This window comes from Myotis davidii, unplaced genomic scaffold, assembly GCF_000327345.1.
Source record: "Myotis davidii unplaced genomic scaffold, ASM32734v1 scaffold8, whole genome shotgun sequence".
NCBI lineage: Eukaryota > Metazoa > Chordata > Mammalia > Chiroptera > Vespertilionidae > Myotis > Myotis davidii.
This window is the reverse complement of record NW_006299520.1, coordinates 2,632,680-2,647,156: the sequence shown is the minus strand read 5'-3', so window position 1 is coordinate 2,647,156 and position 14,477 is coordinate 2,632,680. Positions and strand designations below refer to the sequence as shown.

Here is a 14,477-nt window from a genome sequence, read left to right as displayed (position 1 = left end):
TGCCTCTCAGACTGCCTCTTTATCCAGATCCTCAGATTTTAATTTCCTTTTTGCATGTAATTGTGAATAATCTACTACATCAAGGTCTAAAATTGCCTGGCCGGTGTGTTTCAGTGGTTGAGCATTAACCTATGAACCAGGAGGTCACGGTTTGATTCTTTGTCAGGGCACAGGCTGGGTTGTGGGCTCGATCCCAAGTTTGGAGCCATGCAAGAGGAACGTAAAGAGAAACTCATCCCTCTAGATTCTCTCTCATCAATCATTGCTGTTTCTATCTCTCCCCCTCCCTTCCTTTCTGAAATCAATAAAAATATATGTGTGTGTGTGTATATTTTTTTTTATTTTTTTTAAAGACCTAAAATTTATTAATGGCACTGTGAGTCTCTTGCTCAGACTGCAGTTTTACTCCTTTTCTATCATGTGTCTTATAGTGGATACTGTTTTTCTATTGATGTATCCTAGGATCTCTAGTGATGACTCATAGGACATATCTGAACACTTGGAAGTATTCCAGATTGAAGAACATGGCGCTGTTAAAATAAGAACAGCAGCCTGTTTCCTTCTTAGCAACACATCCAGAATTTTACTTGTTTCAGTTCAAAATTAGGTTCCAGGGATCGTGAGGATCTCAGACCCCTTTCTTTCTTTACTTTCTTGCTTTCTTTTTTTTTTTAGTCCTTACCCAAGGGCATTTTTCCATTTATTTTTAGAGAGAGTGGAAAAGAGAGGGAAAGACAGAGAGAACTATTGATGTGAGAGAAACTCGTCAATTGGTTGCCTCCTCACATGGCCTGATCAGGCCCGGGCTGGGGAGGAGCCTGCAACCCCATCTAGGTACATGCCCTTGACCAGAATTAAACCTGGGACCCTTCGATCCACAGGCCGATGCTCAGTCCACTGAACCAAACCGGCTCGGACTCAGACCTCTTTCTAAGTCTTGAATAAAGCATGCGAGGTCATCATGTTATGAATTCAGAGCAGCTTATATCTTTATGTTCGCCCTGTTTATTGCAATCTCCATTTCCCCTTTTCACATTTGACCCCTCAGAAATGGCTTTATGTCAGTTTCAGTATGTAATTTCTCTCACAGTTGGTATTTGAAACCAGATTAGCTTTGATTCATTTTCCACCTTGAGAAGTGCTTTTATGTAGCCTTGTCATTCAGATGGATTCTGTTTATCTGAAAATAATCTTGTTTTTCCTTTGAAAAGTCAGTTTGGTATGGAATGTGTGTTTTGAACTGCTGGAGATAATTATGAAGCTTAGAATGGCAAAATCGAAAACTTGGGTAAAAATTTGTTTTTAAAGTCAACCATCAAAAGTTGTCATAATGTCTGGGCTGACAACCCTGAAAGCAACAGGTTAAGAACTATTTCATATCCTCAAATAGGGACATACTGTGAATATACAGAGAGCATATACCATGAAATGAATAATAAAACTAAAATTCTAGAGGGATGAATCCCTCTCTTTACAAGCCTAACATGGAAAGTCTCTCTACTTTGTGGCTACTCTTCACTTACTGTTTTCAGAGTAAAGATGCCATAAATAAAACTAGCGTAATTTAACAGAGAAGGAAAGTTTGACTCATCTTATTGAAAAATGCATGAAGTACAAAACCTAACATTAGTCAGGTATAGGATGTTGAATCCACAAACACTTTCCTGGTTGTGAAATATGTCACCATATTCTTTTCTTGGAATTAGAAGACTGAGAATTGATTAATCTTGAGAATAGTAATGCCTGTCATCGATATGAAACAGGTGATACTCAGTTAAGGTGAGAACTAAACTGTTCCTGAAGCCATGCCAGTGGGGATATTTTGTTAAAGGACAGCTTACCATTAGTTCTTCACTATTCTGTATTTGGGCCCATCTTTCAAAGAAACAAATAATCATTGTTGACACACCTTTCAGTCCCAAGACTTCCATCCTGGGACTAATTATTAGCAGGGACAGAGGCAGTTGTCTTTCTTTGTAGGCCTTCTCTCTCTGGCATTCTCTGTTGGTGCCCTGAGCCATGTTCCCACTCGAACATAAGTTTTGTGTGATGGTGTTTTAGCTGGTCCTTCTACCATAGGTTTGGAGAAGGTAGGAATTGTGAAAGAAAAGATTCTTTCTCATGCAATTCAGTTCAACAGCATTCCATTGTGTGCCTACTTTATTCCAGTCATTGTGAATAGGTAAAAGGAAGTCCTTTCAAATGAAGTTTCTGCTCATAAAAGTCACAATAAAAGTGTAATGACAGTCAACTAGCATTCAACAAAACCAAAGGGATTGGGCCAGAAGACACTTGCAAAAGTTCCCAGTAGCTCTGAATTCCTGCCACGATGTGTTTCCGTGACTTCCCATGAGTACCCAGGAAGTGTGTCCCAGCAATAAACAGGAAGATTACGCCCATTCTACATGTCCTAGGTGACTGACATCCCGTCACAAATGCTTTTGAGCTTCATGTTGCTGTGTGGATAGTTTACTCTGGAAATTCTCAGATGTCTCTTGGCTATAGCCTCCTCCTTCACCACATCCTCCCCCAGGCCCTTGAGCAAATGCAGTTTTGTTTCTATCTCTGAGACCAGGAAGAGGGTCAGATCCAAAGTGTGCCTCCTGAGCAGAGCCAGGAAGAGGGAACAGCCTGGGCCCAGGCTGTGGAGAGCTACCTGCTCGCCCTTTAGGGAGAAGAGAAAGGGTTCTTCGCTTATCACAAACACCAGCAAATGCACTCATTTCTCTTTTCTGTTTCTTTCAAGCCCCATGTAGTATGGTTGTCTGTGATAAGGGGCCCTTTAATTTGAAATGACAGGCTAGAAAAGTGAATTAGAAACTAAAGACAAGTGTTGCTTTGTTTTGTCAACCCTGAGAATGTACTGTGAGGCCAAGTAGATTACATCTGTAAGGACATTCTGGGTTTTTAATTACTGGGAAATGGAAGGTACAAGGACTTTTGCTTTGTTAGTTGTATGGAAGACTATTCCCCCCCCCCCCCCCCATGGTTGTGTGAATTCTGTCGAAATTAATAGCTTTTATGCTGCCAAGCTGCCTATAGAAACTTTATTTGCTTTCAATAAAAGCGTTAGCCCTGAATAGTTTCCAGAGGGGAGGAAACACACACAACGCTTACACTTAACTTTCGAGTGAATAAGTAATGTGTTTTTTTAAGTTAGCCTGTCTTCTGCTTCTACCTCTGAAGGCCAAGTATCATCATCGTTATAGGATTTCAGCTCCAGGAATTTGGGGGTAGTTGCATTCTGCATTTTCGTCTGGTCCTCTCTGGGACAGGGAGATACAAGGCTGGGGCGGTGGCCCTGTGAGGAGGTGATAAAAGTAGCTCCCGTCAGCTGAAAAGCTCTAATGCTTCTGGAAGCCTCAGAGAGGGTACTTGAGCAAGCCAGCCACTACCAAGCGATCAATCAGGAAGCATATTGGGCTGTCTGCTCTGGTCAGCATTGAGCCCTGATTGAGCAATCCGTACTCAACCTTCCTCTATTGTTGCAGCTAGAATCCCCTGTCCTCCACTAAACAAGAATTATGGTAAATTATAATAATATTGTCCTCCACTAAATGAGAATTACGGTAAATTGTAACTGTCATGGTGTGAGGTGTGATTTGATTTATTAAAACACTTTCCATTGGCATTTCATTGGAACGCTAAGGAGTTCCTAGTTTTTTCTTTTTTGAGCTCTGGAGAACGGATTTGTGTTGAATTCTCATTAGCACTGACATTAAGTCTACTAACCCCTTCATGGCTGTGGAAGGTTGCTTGTTTTCCTTCATGCAATTTGTGTTTGCCCCTGACGTCCCCCTGACTACTCCGTGTGACCGGCTTTCTATCAGCCACTGGGAGACAGAGTAGCCTGTTTATGCCAGGTTTCCCTCTTCTTGGCCCTCAGCAGAAAGTTCTGGGTGCTTGTGTGAAGGCGCTGGTGAGTAGTAGTTGGCAAGGCAGCCATGAATGGGCAGTGCCACAGCTGCCCTTTGCTGCCTTGTTACACGCATTGACAAGGCAGTAGCTGAGGAAAAAATGGATGTAGTATTCCAGTCAAGCAAGGAAGTTGACTGTGGCATTGCCTTTATTTATTTAGTCCTTTTTGTCATAGCAAACTGTGTAAGTTATCCATTATTAAATCAGACTGGCCAGCTTCTGCAGTGGTAACAGATGATCCTCAAATCTCAGAGGCTGGTAAGTGAGCTTCATTGCTGCAGATCCATCCCAGTCAGCCATGGCTCCAGCCTGGTACAGTGTCCACACAGGAACCCATGCTCATGGAGTGGCCTCTCCCAGTATCATTGTTGATTTCGTGCCAGAGGAGAAAAGAACCTGGCAGGCTATATACTGGTTCTCAGGGTCTGCTGGATAATGACATGTGTCACCCCTATTCATATTTCATTGGCTAGCACATATCCCAGGGGCAAGCTGACTTTGAGGGAACTGAATAATGTGATCTTCCTATAGGAAGGGGCAACATTTATGGGTGGACAGTGATTCCAGATGACTTCAGTCTATTCAGTTCCAATGAGAGGATGTTTGTTCATTGTGATTTGTTGAGTGTAATGAGAATGTAGGGACATTTCTTAATATACAACTTATTTTTTTCAGTGGCCAGCTAGGTTAATGGGCCCAAATGGGTTATGCCTGATCTGTGTTTATTTAAAGAAACAGCCCTAGTCAGTTTGGCTAAGTGGATACAGTGTTGGCCTATGGATTGAAGGGTCCCAGGTTTGATTCTGGTCCAGGGCACATGCCCAGGTTGTGGGTTCCATCCCCAGTAAGGGACTTGCAGGAGACAGCAGCTCAATGGTTCTCTCTCATCATTGATGGTTCTATCTCTCTCTCCCTCTCTCCTCCTCTCTGTGAAAAATCAGTAAAATATATTAAAAAAAAGAAACAGATCATTGCTCTAGCCCCAAATACTTTAGAATAAGTAATATGTGTGCCTCTTTGAAAAATAACACTCCTGGCAGATAATTCCTAAAGCCCCAGTGACTGCAGCTGTGCCCAGAAAATACCTTGTTCATGTACTTTACACATGTAGGTTTTTTTATTCTCCCATAGCCAATAATGATGGTTATGGTGATAGCCAATACTTCTGTAGCACTTACTGTATTCCAAGTACTGTTCTTTCTATGACTTGTGCAGATGTTATTGTATTCCATCTGTGAATAGCCCTCTGGACACTTACTGCTGTTATCCTTACTGTATGGGAGAGGAAACTGAGGCACCGAGCTATTAAAACTATGCGTAGTAACAACTGATAAGTGGGAGAGTAACCACTGTCCCTTTCATCTGGTTAGAACTAATGACTGACATCTTTCATCATTTCTTCTGTTTTCATTCATATCGCAGTGATGTGTGGACAGGTGCACATGGAGAAAGAAACTAGCATTTAATTAGGTTAGGAGCTCTTCAGTGCTTCGTATGGTTTTATCTTTATCTTACTACAAACATTTAACATGTAATCTTATTTCTCTCAATTTATAAATGAAAGAACTAGAGTCCATAAAAGTTCGTAGGCACATTCCCATTCATACAGTGAAGTAGAACTGCGATCCAACCCAGGCTTCCCTGGCTCCAAACAAAGCTGGGTGCCATCTCTACACAGTGGAACCTCCCTCTACTCCTTTAGGCGGTAGCAAAGGACATTCAAAATAAACAACAACAAAAATATTGAAGGGTCTTCTTTAAGAAGAAGGAGAAGGAGAAAAAGATTAAAAATGTGAACAATAAAATGACAATGCATATCCATCAACAATGGGATCTAAAAATCAAAATAAAGAATCTAATGAACAAAATAAACTGATGCATAAATTAGAACCAGGGGCATGGAAACATGGAACAGACTGATGACTCTCAGAGGGAAGAGGGGAGAAGGAGACAGGAAGAGATTAACCAAAGAACGAATATGCATATATTCATACCCATGGACACAAACAATAGGGTGGTGAAGGCCTGGAGCAGGATAGGATCTGGGTGAAGGAGGGCAATGTGTGGAGGGGAGTGGGAGCAAGAGGGACAGCTGTAATACCCTCAACAATAAAGATTTTTAAAAAAACAAAACAAAACAAAAAAGCACAGAAAAGAAACAAAAGAGAAATGCATGGTTATCTTTGCCAGCATACGATACTCTTCCACATCTCTAAATTGATTGGTAGCGTTTTGTTTACTGAAGTGAATAGAACTAAAGACAAGACCCATGGACACGTCATGGCAGCGGTACCATGGGATGCCCTGGCAGGCAGACTCCATGTCTGTAAGATTGTGTTCTTCATAATGAGCCCGTCAGATCTGTGTGTTAGCACAGACTGGGGGTATTGCTGCCAAACAGCCCATTATACCTTCAGGATGTAGCCTGGTTATTGCTTATTTTTCTCAAAATGGATACTTAAATTCTGTGTGTATCTATCACAATTATCTTCACTCATTTTGCCACGGGCAAGTTTTATTGAGACTTTTAAAAAATGCTTTTCTCTTTTAAATTTATTTTATTGAAAAGTTGAACAATGTGACCTCAAGAAGCAAACATTATAAATGTCAGGAACTTGCAGTTTTAATTGGTACAAAAATGCTAGTGCATTGTTTTTTCCTAAAATTGCATTTTGGGGGCTCAGTGTTTGTTGTTTAAAATGAAAATTAGTAATTGATTCCTCATTTCTTTATTTGTTTTATACTAGAGGCCCAGTGCACAAAATTCATGCACTGGGGTGTGTGTGTGGGGGGGGGGGTGTCCCTCAGCCCAGCCTGCACCCTGTCCAATCTGGGGCCCCTCAGGATTGTCTGACTGCTCAACATGGATTTACGTCCCTGTGGGATTGGGCCTAACCTGACAGTCGGACATCACTCTCACAATTCGGACTGTTTCCCCTGCTGCGCTGGTCACCCCCAACTGCCTTCCTGCAGGCCTGGCCACCCCCAAGTTCCCTCCCCTGCTGACCTTGTTGCCCCTTACTGCCATCCCCTGCTGGCCATCTTGTTGTGGCCATCTTTGACCACATGGGGGCAGCCATCTTATGTGAGGGTGTGACAGTCAATTTGCATATTACCTATTTAATATATAGGATTGGTTCCTCACCTCTCCATTCACTTGTTTTCCTATGTCCAAAAACTACTTTAAAAATTTCAGAATGTATCATGTATAAAATGCTGCACTTAGCGTTTTGGATTATTGGAAACAAGCAATCACTGCATGGTGTCCTAAGGAGCTACCCTCATGTGGGAGTCAACTCTAAGAGATGCTTATTTCATGGCCATTCATTCTTGTGTGTTGAGTTCACCCAAAGCATTCACTGATTTCTATTCACTTGACTTAGGCACTGGGGACACATACATAAATGAGCCAGTTGCTATTGGTGACAGCATGTATTTTAGTTTTGGCATTTTTACATTTTTTAATCTATTGATTTTTTTTAATTTCTAAGGAAGTAATTTTATTTTTTTAAGTGTTAGATAGTTCCAAAGCCCAATGAATAAAAATGGTCATTTCTATCTTTGTCCTCTTCTTTTTTACTTGCAGTTTGTGTGTAAAAAAAGTTGAGTTCTTTCCTAGGAAAAAAAAACACCCTCATATTATTATATTTTAAGAAATTGGGTCAGATCATATGGTACTTATCTTTCTCTGACTGGCTTAATTCATTTAGTACAATGTTCTCCAGGCCCATCCATGCTGTCGCAAAGGGTAACAAACTGAACTAACAAGCAAAGTAGAGGCAGACTCATAGATAAAGAGCAGGCAGACTGCTCCGGTGTGTGTGAGAGGGTGGTAGGGGCAGGCAGGGAGTGTTGGAGGGATGGAGGGATTGAGCAAGACAGAAAAGAGAAAGAACTCAGGGACACTGACAACAGTATGGTGATTGCAGGGAGGGGAGTAGGGAGTTCTAAGAGGGGATAGTGATGGAAAATTCATGTACCTGGGTTGCGGGCACATCCCCAGTGGGAGGTGTGCAGGAGGCAGCTGATCGATGTTTCTCTCCCATCATTGTTTCTAACTCTCTATCTCTCTCCCTTCCTCTCTGTAAAAGATGAATAAAATATATTTAAAAAAAATAGAAAACTGGGGGAAAAAAGAAATTGGTTCATATCATCCTGTAGATTACTTTTTCACCTAGTAACATATAATAAACATTCTTTCATGTCAGTGCCTTGGGGGTTTTTTTGGGCCAAAGGTTTCTCAAACCTTTCAGTTAATTCCCATTTCAGTGGTTTTCTATGTGCAGGATTTCTTCAAATTTTTTGCCTGTTGGTGGCACCCCTACTTGATTTTTTTTAGCATGTGGAGCTACATGAATTTGTTTAATCTATCATCTTTAAATGGAAGCCAGTTTTAATTTTTCATTAGTTTGAGTTGTCTGCATATGTTATTATTTGAGAATATTAAGAAATGCCATATCTCCACCACATGCGATGAAAATTTTTATTAGAGTACAAAAAATTTTTTGAGTTTTTCTTCTCAGTGTTACTTAGTATTATTAAATCCTTTCTGTTTATACAAGTAACGTAATTTTATCAGGCCATAACACCTTAAAAAAACTGATTTTACAGAAAATCTGGCATAAAGCAATGAAAATAAATAGCTATTTCACAATGTAATAATAATCTTTGGGGGATTTTTAGTGGACTAATGTTATTTTGAATATGGTACAAAATATAATAAGAAAGATCATGGACTTGGAATCAAGAGAAGTTTAGAATCCTGGCTCTAGAGCTTAGAACAACAACAACAACAAATGAAGTTCCCAGCAATCCAGTGAATCATTTTAAAATTAAAGCTTTCTCTCTACATCATAATGTTGTTTTGAGAATCCCATGTGACTGGCTTTGTAATAGAGTTATTAACACACAATAAAAGTTCATTCTTATTACATTTTGCTTTTATCATCTGTGAAAACCTGTAATGAAGGATATTGCTAATTTTAGAGAAAATGGAAGGGATCAATGTAACATTCACTTTCTGAAAGGATTTGTGTTTCTAATGAAGCGAGTTCATGCAATAACTTTGGTGAGTGTGACCCACCCTACTCAGCTTCTACCACATATGAAAATTCAGACTCTCTCCAAAACCACCATTAAACCATAAAACGACAGAGGCAAATGAAGGGGGAATTTAAGTTCAGCATGAACACTTAAAATGATTTTCTCTTCTTTTTCAGTGTACTTAAATGAAGCAGGTTTCAACTTTGTGAGAAAATGCATTCAAGCTGTGGAAACAAGAGGTCAGTACACCTGACAGGTGTATCGCTGCTGTCGTGTGGCCCATTCTTATATAGAAATGCTCGGAAAATGAGGTGTATTTAGCCAGTGACATGAGATTAATTTAAAAAATTCTGTGATGATATAAATACATAAATAGTTTTACTTTGAGCTTTAGATAATCAAAAATTATCCTATAAACATACTTCGTAACATCTTCCAAAATAGCCTCAATTTACTTCTTATTAATGGACTTATTATTGTAAGTACCCCTTTAGTGTTTTTTTTTCTGCTTTAGGGAGGTCAGTAACATTCCTAAGTAGCTTGTGTTCAGCCCCTCCTTCCCTATATGATTTCCGTCAGTGATTTCAGCACCTTCCTCACTCTAGTCGTGACCTCTCCCCTGAAGCCCACCCTCGTGGTCTGTGAGGCAATTGCCCTTCCAGGAAAACCGGTCTAAAGCAAAATTCGTATTGGGCTGTGGAGTTCTTTAAACTTAGATTCACATTTTGGTCCTGCCACTTAGAAGTGTTGAGACGTTAAGTAGGTTTCTTGTATTCTTTGAATCTGTTTCCTCACCGTAACAGTGAAGATAAAAATGCCACAAAACTGTTCAACATGCAGAACTCCGCGACCGAAGAAATAGATGGGCGATGCTATTTCATATTCATATTCAAGTCGTGGGGAGTAGGCAGGTGTACTTCGCTACTTTGATTTGATCTTCAAAGACTTTCAAATCACTGTTCAGTGTCTGCTCTGAGAAATATATGTCTGGTGGGTGTTTCCAGGGGAGGTTTGATAAAGTGAGACCACAAAATTGGTTAAGCAGCTTTCGGATTCTATGTAGGCATATGTCTGAGTTTTTAACATTCTGTACTTGGGAAGCTGTCTCAAGCTGTTTTCTTGTGATTTTTTCCTTCCCATTAGGCATCACAATTTTAGGCCTCTACCGAATAGGAGGGGTGAACTCCAAAGTTCAGAAACTCATGAACACCACATTTTGTAAGTTTTGGATGAAGTGGTTACTTAATTAATTTTTGTATTCTTACAGATAATCCAAACCATAGGTGTGGGGTTTTTTTGTTATTGTTTTATTTTTTTGAGATATGGCCTATTGCTTATCCTTGAGTATTTTCAAGTAATATTTTGTATTCAGTTTTCAATGTTCAGTTATAATAGACAAACAATCAGAATTGGAGGGGGGGGGGCTTTTTATGATGTTGGACTTTCTCTGTCGTGTCCTTTGATTAGCTAGAGTTGCAGTGAGATTTATGGCTGCTGGATTCAGATTGCCTGGCTTGGAATCCAGCTCAGCCACTGGAAAGCTTTGTGGTTGTGGGGAATTTGCTTAACCTATCTGTGCCTCAGCCTCCTCATTTATAAACTGGAGATAATAATAGTGCCTGCTTCATTAAGAATTGTGAGGACTGGAAATTTTAATTCACATGAAGTACTTAGAGGCATGCCCAATACATGGTGGACGCTCTGTGATGTTAGCCATTAGCAACAATTTGACTTGGGAAACTATTATTTCACAAGAAATAGTTGAGGGTTAGTGCCCCTTTGTTAGATCTACTTATTTTTTTGTCCCTGTTTTCTTAATGGTGCAAGTGGTAATTTTGATGGAACGATTTAAATATTTGACTTTTATTCTCTTTAGCTCCCAAATCCCCTCCTGATATGGACATTGATATTGAACTATGGGATAATAAGACAATAACAAGTGGACTGAAAAACTACCTCAGGTGAGCAGGGTTAACGGCGGGCACTCTGTGGTGACCTCTGCCTGGATCGGGCCGTCGCCTAGGGATGCCATGCCCCGTGTGCGGGCTCCACCCCATGAGGTGGTAATGTTTTTAATGTTTAGTGTTCTGGAACTTATCCTTGATTTCTCAAATAATAAACTTAAAAGGCTAAAGTATCTTATGAATACTAAGTAATTTCTGTTTCATGGTAAATTTTTTTTAAATATATTTTTATTGATTTCAGAGAGGAATGGAGAGGGAGAGATAGAAACATCAATGGTGAGAGAGAATCATTGATCAGCTGCCTCCTGCATGCTTCTACTAGGGACCGAGCCCACAACCCAGGCATGTGCCCTTGTCCGGAATCAAACCCGGGACCTTTCAATCTGCAGGCCAACGCTCTATCCACTGAACCAAACTGGCCAGGGCTGTTTCTTAGTAAATTTGAATGTAGGGTTCACATGTATTTCTTACAAATAAACTGAAATTGAAAGTTATTTTTCTTAAAATATTATCCCCATATCTGAGAGGAGTTTTACTCACTAAGTGAAAAATGGTCCCTGGGCCTCCCGTTTTAACATCATAATTGTAGCAAGAAGTGCTAAGCAGCATTGGGTCTCTGAGGTCTGCGTTGTAACACTGCCTGGAGCCTCCCTACTTGGACTTAATCCAGCAGCCTGACCACGGGTTCCCAGGAAGCACCGCGAGTCCAGGGAAATAAAGAGATGCTGCCATTGTAAAGTATGCCTCGTTCTCTGTTGCAGGTGCCTTGCAGAACCACTAATGACCTACAAGTTGCACAAAGATTTTATTCTTGCTGTTAGTAAGTATGCTTCCATTGATGTCGTTCCATGCTGTATTACTTAGAGGTATAACTTTAAACCAACTAGTTAAGACTTCTCTACATATTAAGAAATTGTCAATGTGTTACTTAATAGCTTACAATATGGTTTATTAATAAATAAGAAATTGCAGGATGAACTAAAATATTTTGTCATTTAATAAGACCTCATTGGAGTGACATTCTGGTGTGATCAGCAAAAGCTGTGAGAAATTATTCTCATTACATTTTACTTGGATCGATGGAGGCCAGTTTTTTACAAGAGCAACTTTATGGTTAAATAGATTAGACCACAAATATGTACAGTCAGTTATGCCACTACCATACACATACTCACATACTGTGTTCCCAGATCTGGAGAGAAGAATCAGATATTTTTGGCAGGCAAAAGGCACTTCCCTCGATCTCCTTCCCCCACATTATATTTATAGTATTGGTGATTACTTATCTATGTCATTTCTTTAGATCAGTGACTGTTAAAATGTGATGTGAATAGATAGGTTTAATTCAAAACCTGAGGGGAGGTGGGGGAAGGTATCTGTGAGAAGTTAGAAGTATGGACTTTTTTTATATTTTTTATTGATTTCAGAGAGGAAGAGAGAGAGAGAGAGAGAGAGAGAGAGAGAGAGAGAAACATCAATGATGAGAGGGACTCATTGATTGGCTGCCTCCTGCCACCCCTTACTAGGGATTGAGCCGGCAACCCAGGCATGTGCCCTTGACTGGAATTGAACCTGGGACTCTTCAGTCCTCAGGCTGATGCTTTATCCACTGAGCCAAACCAGTTAGGGCAGAAATATGTACTTTTACAACATTGGGATCAGAGTGCCAAAGCGCCATCTGACAGCATCGCAACGCGTTGTAACAATTAGGAGTTGGAATTTCATTGTTAAGATGTATTTGGTGTGACAGTAACCAATGTATTTTTCACAATCCAGAAAAATTTATTTTATTTTATTTTATTACCACACATTGTAATGTCACAGGAAACATTGTCTGCTGATAACAGTGTCAGATAAAGTTGAGTGGCCTGGGTTTTTAATCCAGCATACATGGCTGACCACATGATCCTGTGAATAGATATGTACAACTATGCTACTGAGTTTCCTCCTGAATGCTCTCCACTCAACATTCTCTTCATGAAATTCTGCCTTTGTGAAATGAACAAGACCTTCGTCATTTCATTGATTAAGAAGTCAGGATCCAGACTGGGCAAAAAGATGTTGTGTAAGGACACTGGTATATTCATGGCAATACCAGAGTTACAAGCCAGTCTGTTAGACTCTTAATCTAGAACTCTTCCTTGTATAAAATAATGTATTTTATAACAAATGGCAGTTGAGCCACTTAGCTGAAATGACGCAGTGAGCTGCTGATTTTGATACAAACATCTGGTTGTGAGACTTTTTTCTACACTTATTCTCTGGCAAATAATGATTATATTATTCACTACCATGATCATTAATATATGTTCTTATCTATAAGAATTCATCTTTTGTCTGGATCAAGGGTAATCCTATTTCTAGATGTTAATAAAATTAGATATTCTTTGGTTTCAAGCCACAGAAATCCACTCGGTAAGAAGGGGAGGCTATTTAGAGAGGAACCAGTATCTCCCAGAACCCCTTGGCCGAGGAGGGGTCAGGCCTTCCAGGGGTCTGCAACCAGGAACCCCAGAGCTGGGGACTGACGTGTCACTCTATTTGGAAGGTCTCTCATCTCTGTTCTTTCAGCCCAACTTTCTTGGGTCTGAGCAGATTAGGTTCCAGCAGCCCTGGTTTTACATGGTCTGCCTTTCCACATTTCCAGCAGACAGATTAGTTTTGGTGACTTCATTTCAACTCCTGGGAGAGAGAGAGCTCTGTTTGGCCAGCCTTTCCTCACTCCAGATAGGTGTGCCTAGAAGAAATGGTGGTCCCATAATATCAGCCCTATGGGTTAGGATGAGAAAGGGCTTGGTAGGGTGGGCAGTCACCCCAGGATTTGTTTATTGCAGTAAAAGAATGTTAAATAGATTCCTTATTTTGAAGGACTAGAAGGTTCTCTAGCAGATAAGTCTGCATCTTGGCTTTGGCTTGGCAGACGAGACTTGCTGTAGATGATTTCTCACTCTTCAGGTTTACTGTTGGCAGCATGGGCTTAAAATTGACTAGGCCTCAGTTTGCACTATGACTCTGACCTCAGAAAAAGAACTCCTGGTTGTTTCTGAATTCGTAAAATTCGGAAAGGAATGCCTGCTTCCTCTAGCCCAGTGATGGCGAACCTATGACACGCGTGTCAGAGGTGACACATGAACTCACTTTTTTGGTTGATTTTTCTTTGTTAAATGGCATTTAACTATATAAAATAAATATCAAAAATATAAGTTTTTGTTTTACTATGGTTGCAAATATCAAAAAAATTCCTATATGTGACATGGCACAAGAGTTAAGTTAGGGTTTTTCAAAATGCTGACACACTGAGCTCAAAAGGTTCGTCATCACCGGTCTAGTCTGATGGAGTCACTGGAGGTTTCAGTATGATAAAGCGTTAGTCGCAGTGCCTGACCCATTAGGCAGTCTGTAACCCTGGCTGTGGTCACTCACATCACTGTCCTTGTGTAGCAAAACCAATGAGTTCCGGTTGTCTGTATGTATATAGTTTGTGGCTAAGAGCACTGGCCGGTGTTAGATAGACCTGGGTTTGCTAACTTCTTTTCTCACTAACTTCATGGC

At 40.3% G+C, this 14,477-nt stretch overlaps 1 protein-coding gene across 1 annotated transcript in view; it reads left to right on the top strand.

Annotated features, from left to right (window-relative positions):
* The window catches only part of ARHGAP42 (Rho GTPase activating protein 42), a 208,959-nt gene that overhangs the window by 167,599 nt on the left and 26,883 nt on the right, over positions 1-14,477 (top strand). Inside the window, exons 12-15 of the mRNA XM_006775261.2 lie at positions 9,138-9,200; positions 10,105-10,179; positions 10,838-10,922; positions 11,687-11,745. Of these exons, the coding sequence (XP_006775324.1) occupies positions 9,138-9,200; positions 10,105-10,179; positions 10,838-10,922; positions 11,687-11,745 (282 nt within the window). The remainder of the gene's footprint in view (positions 1-9,137; positions 9,201-10,104; positions 10,180-10,837; positions 10,923-11,686; positions 11,746-14,477) is intronic.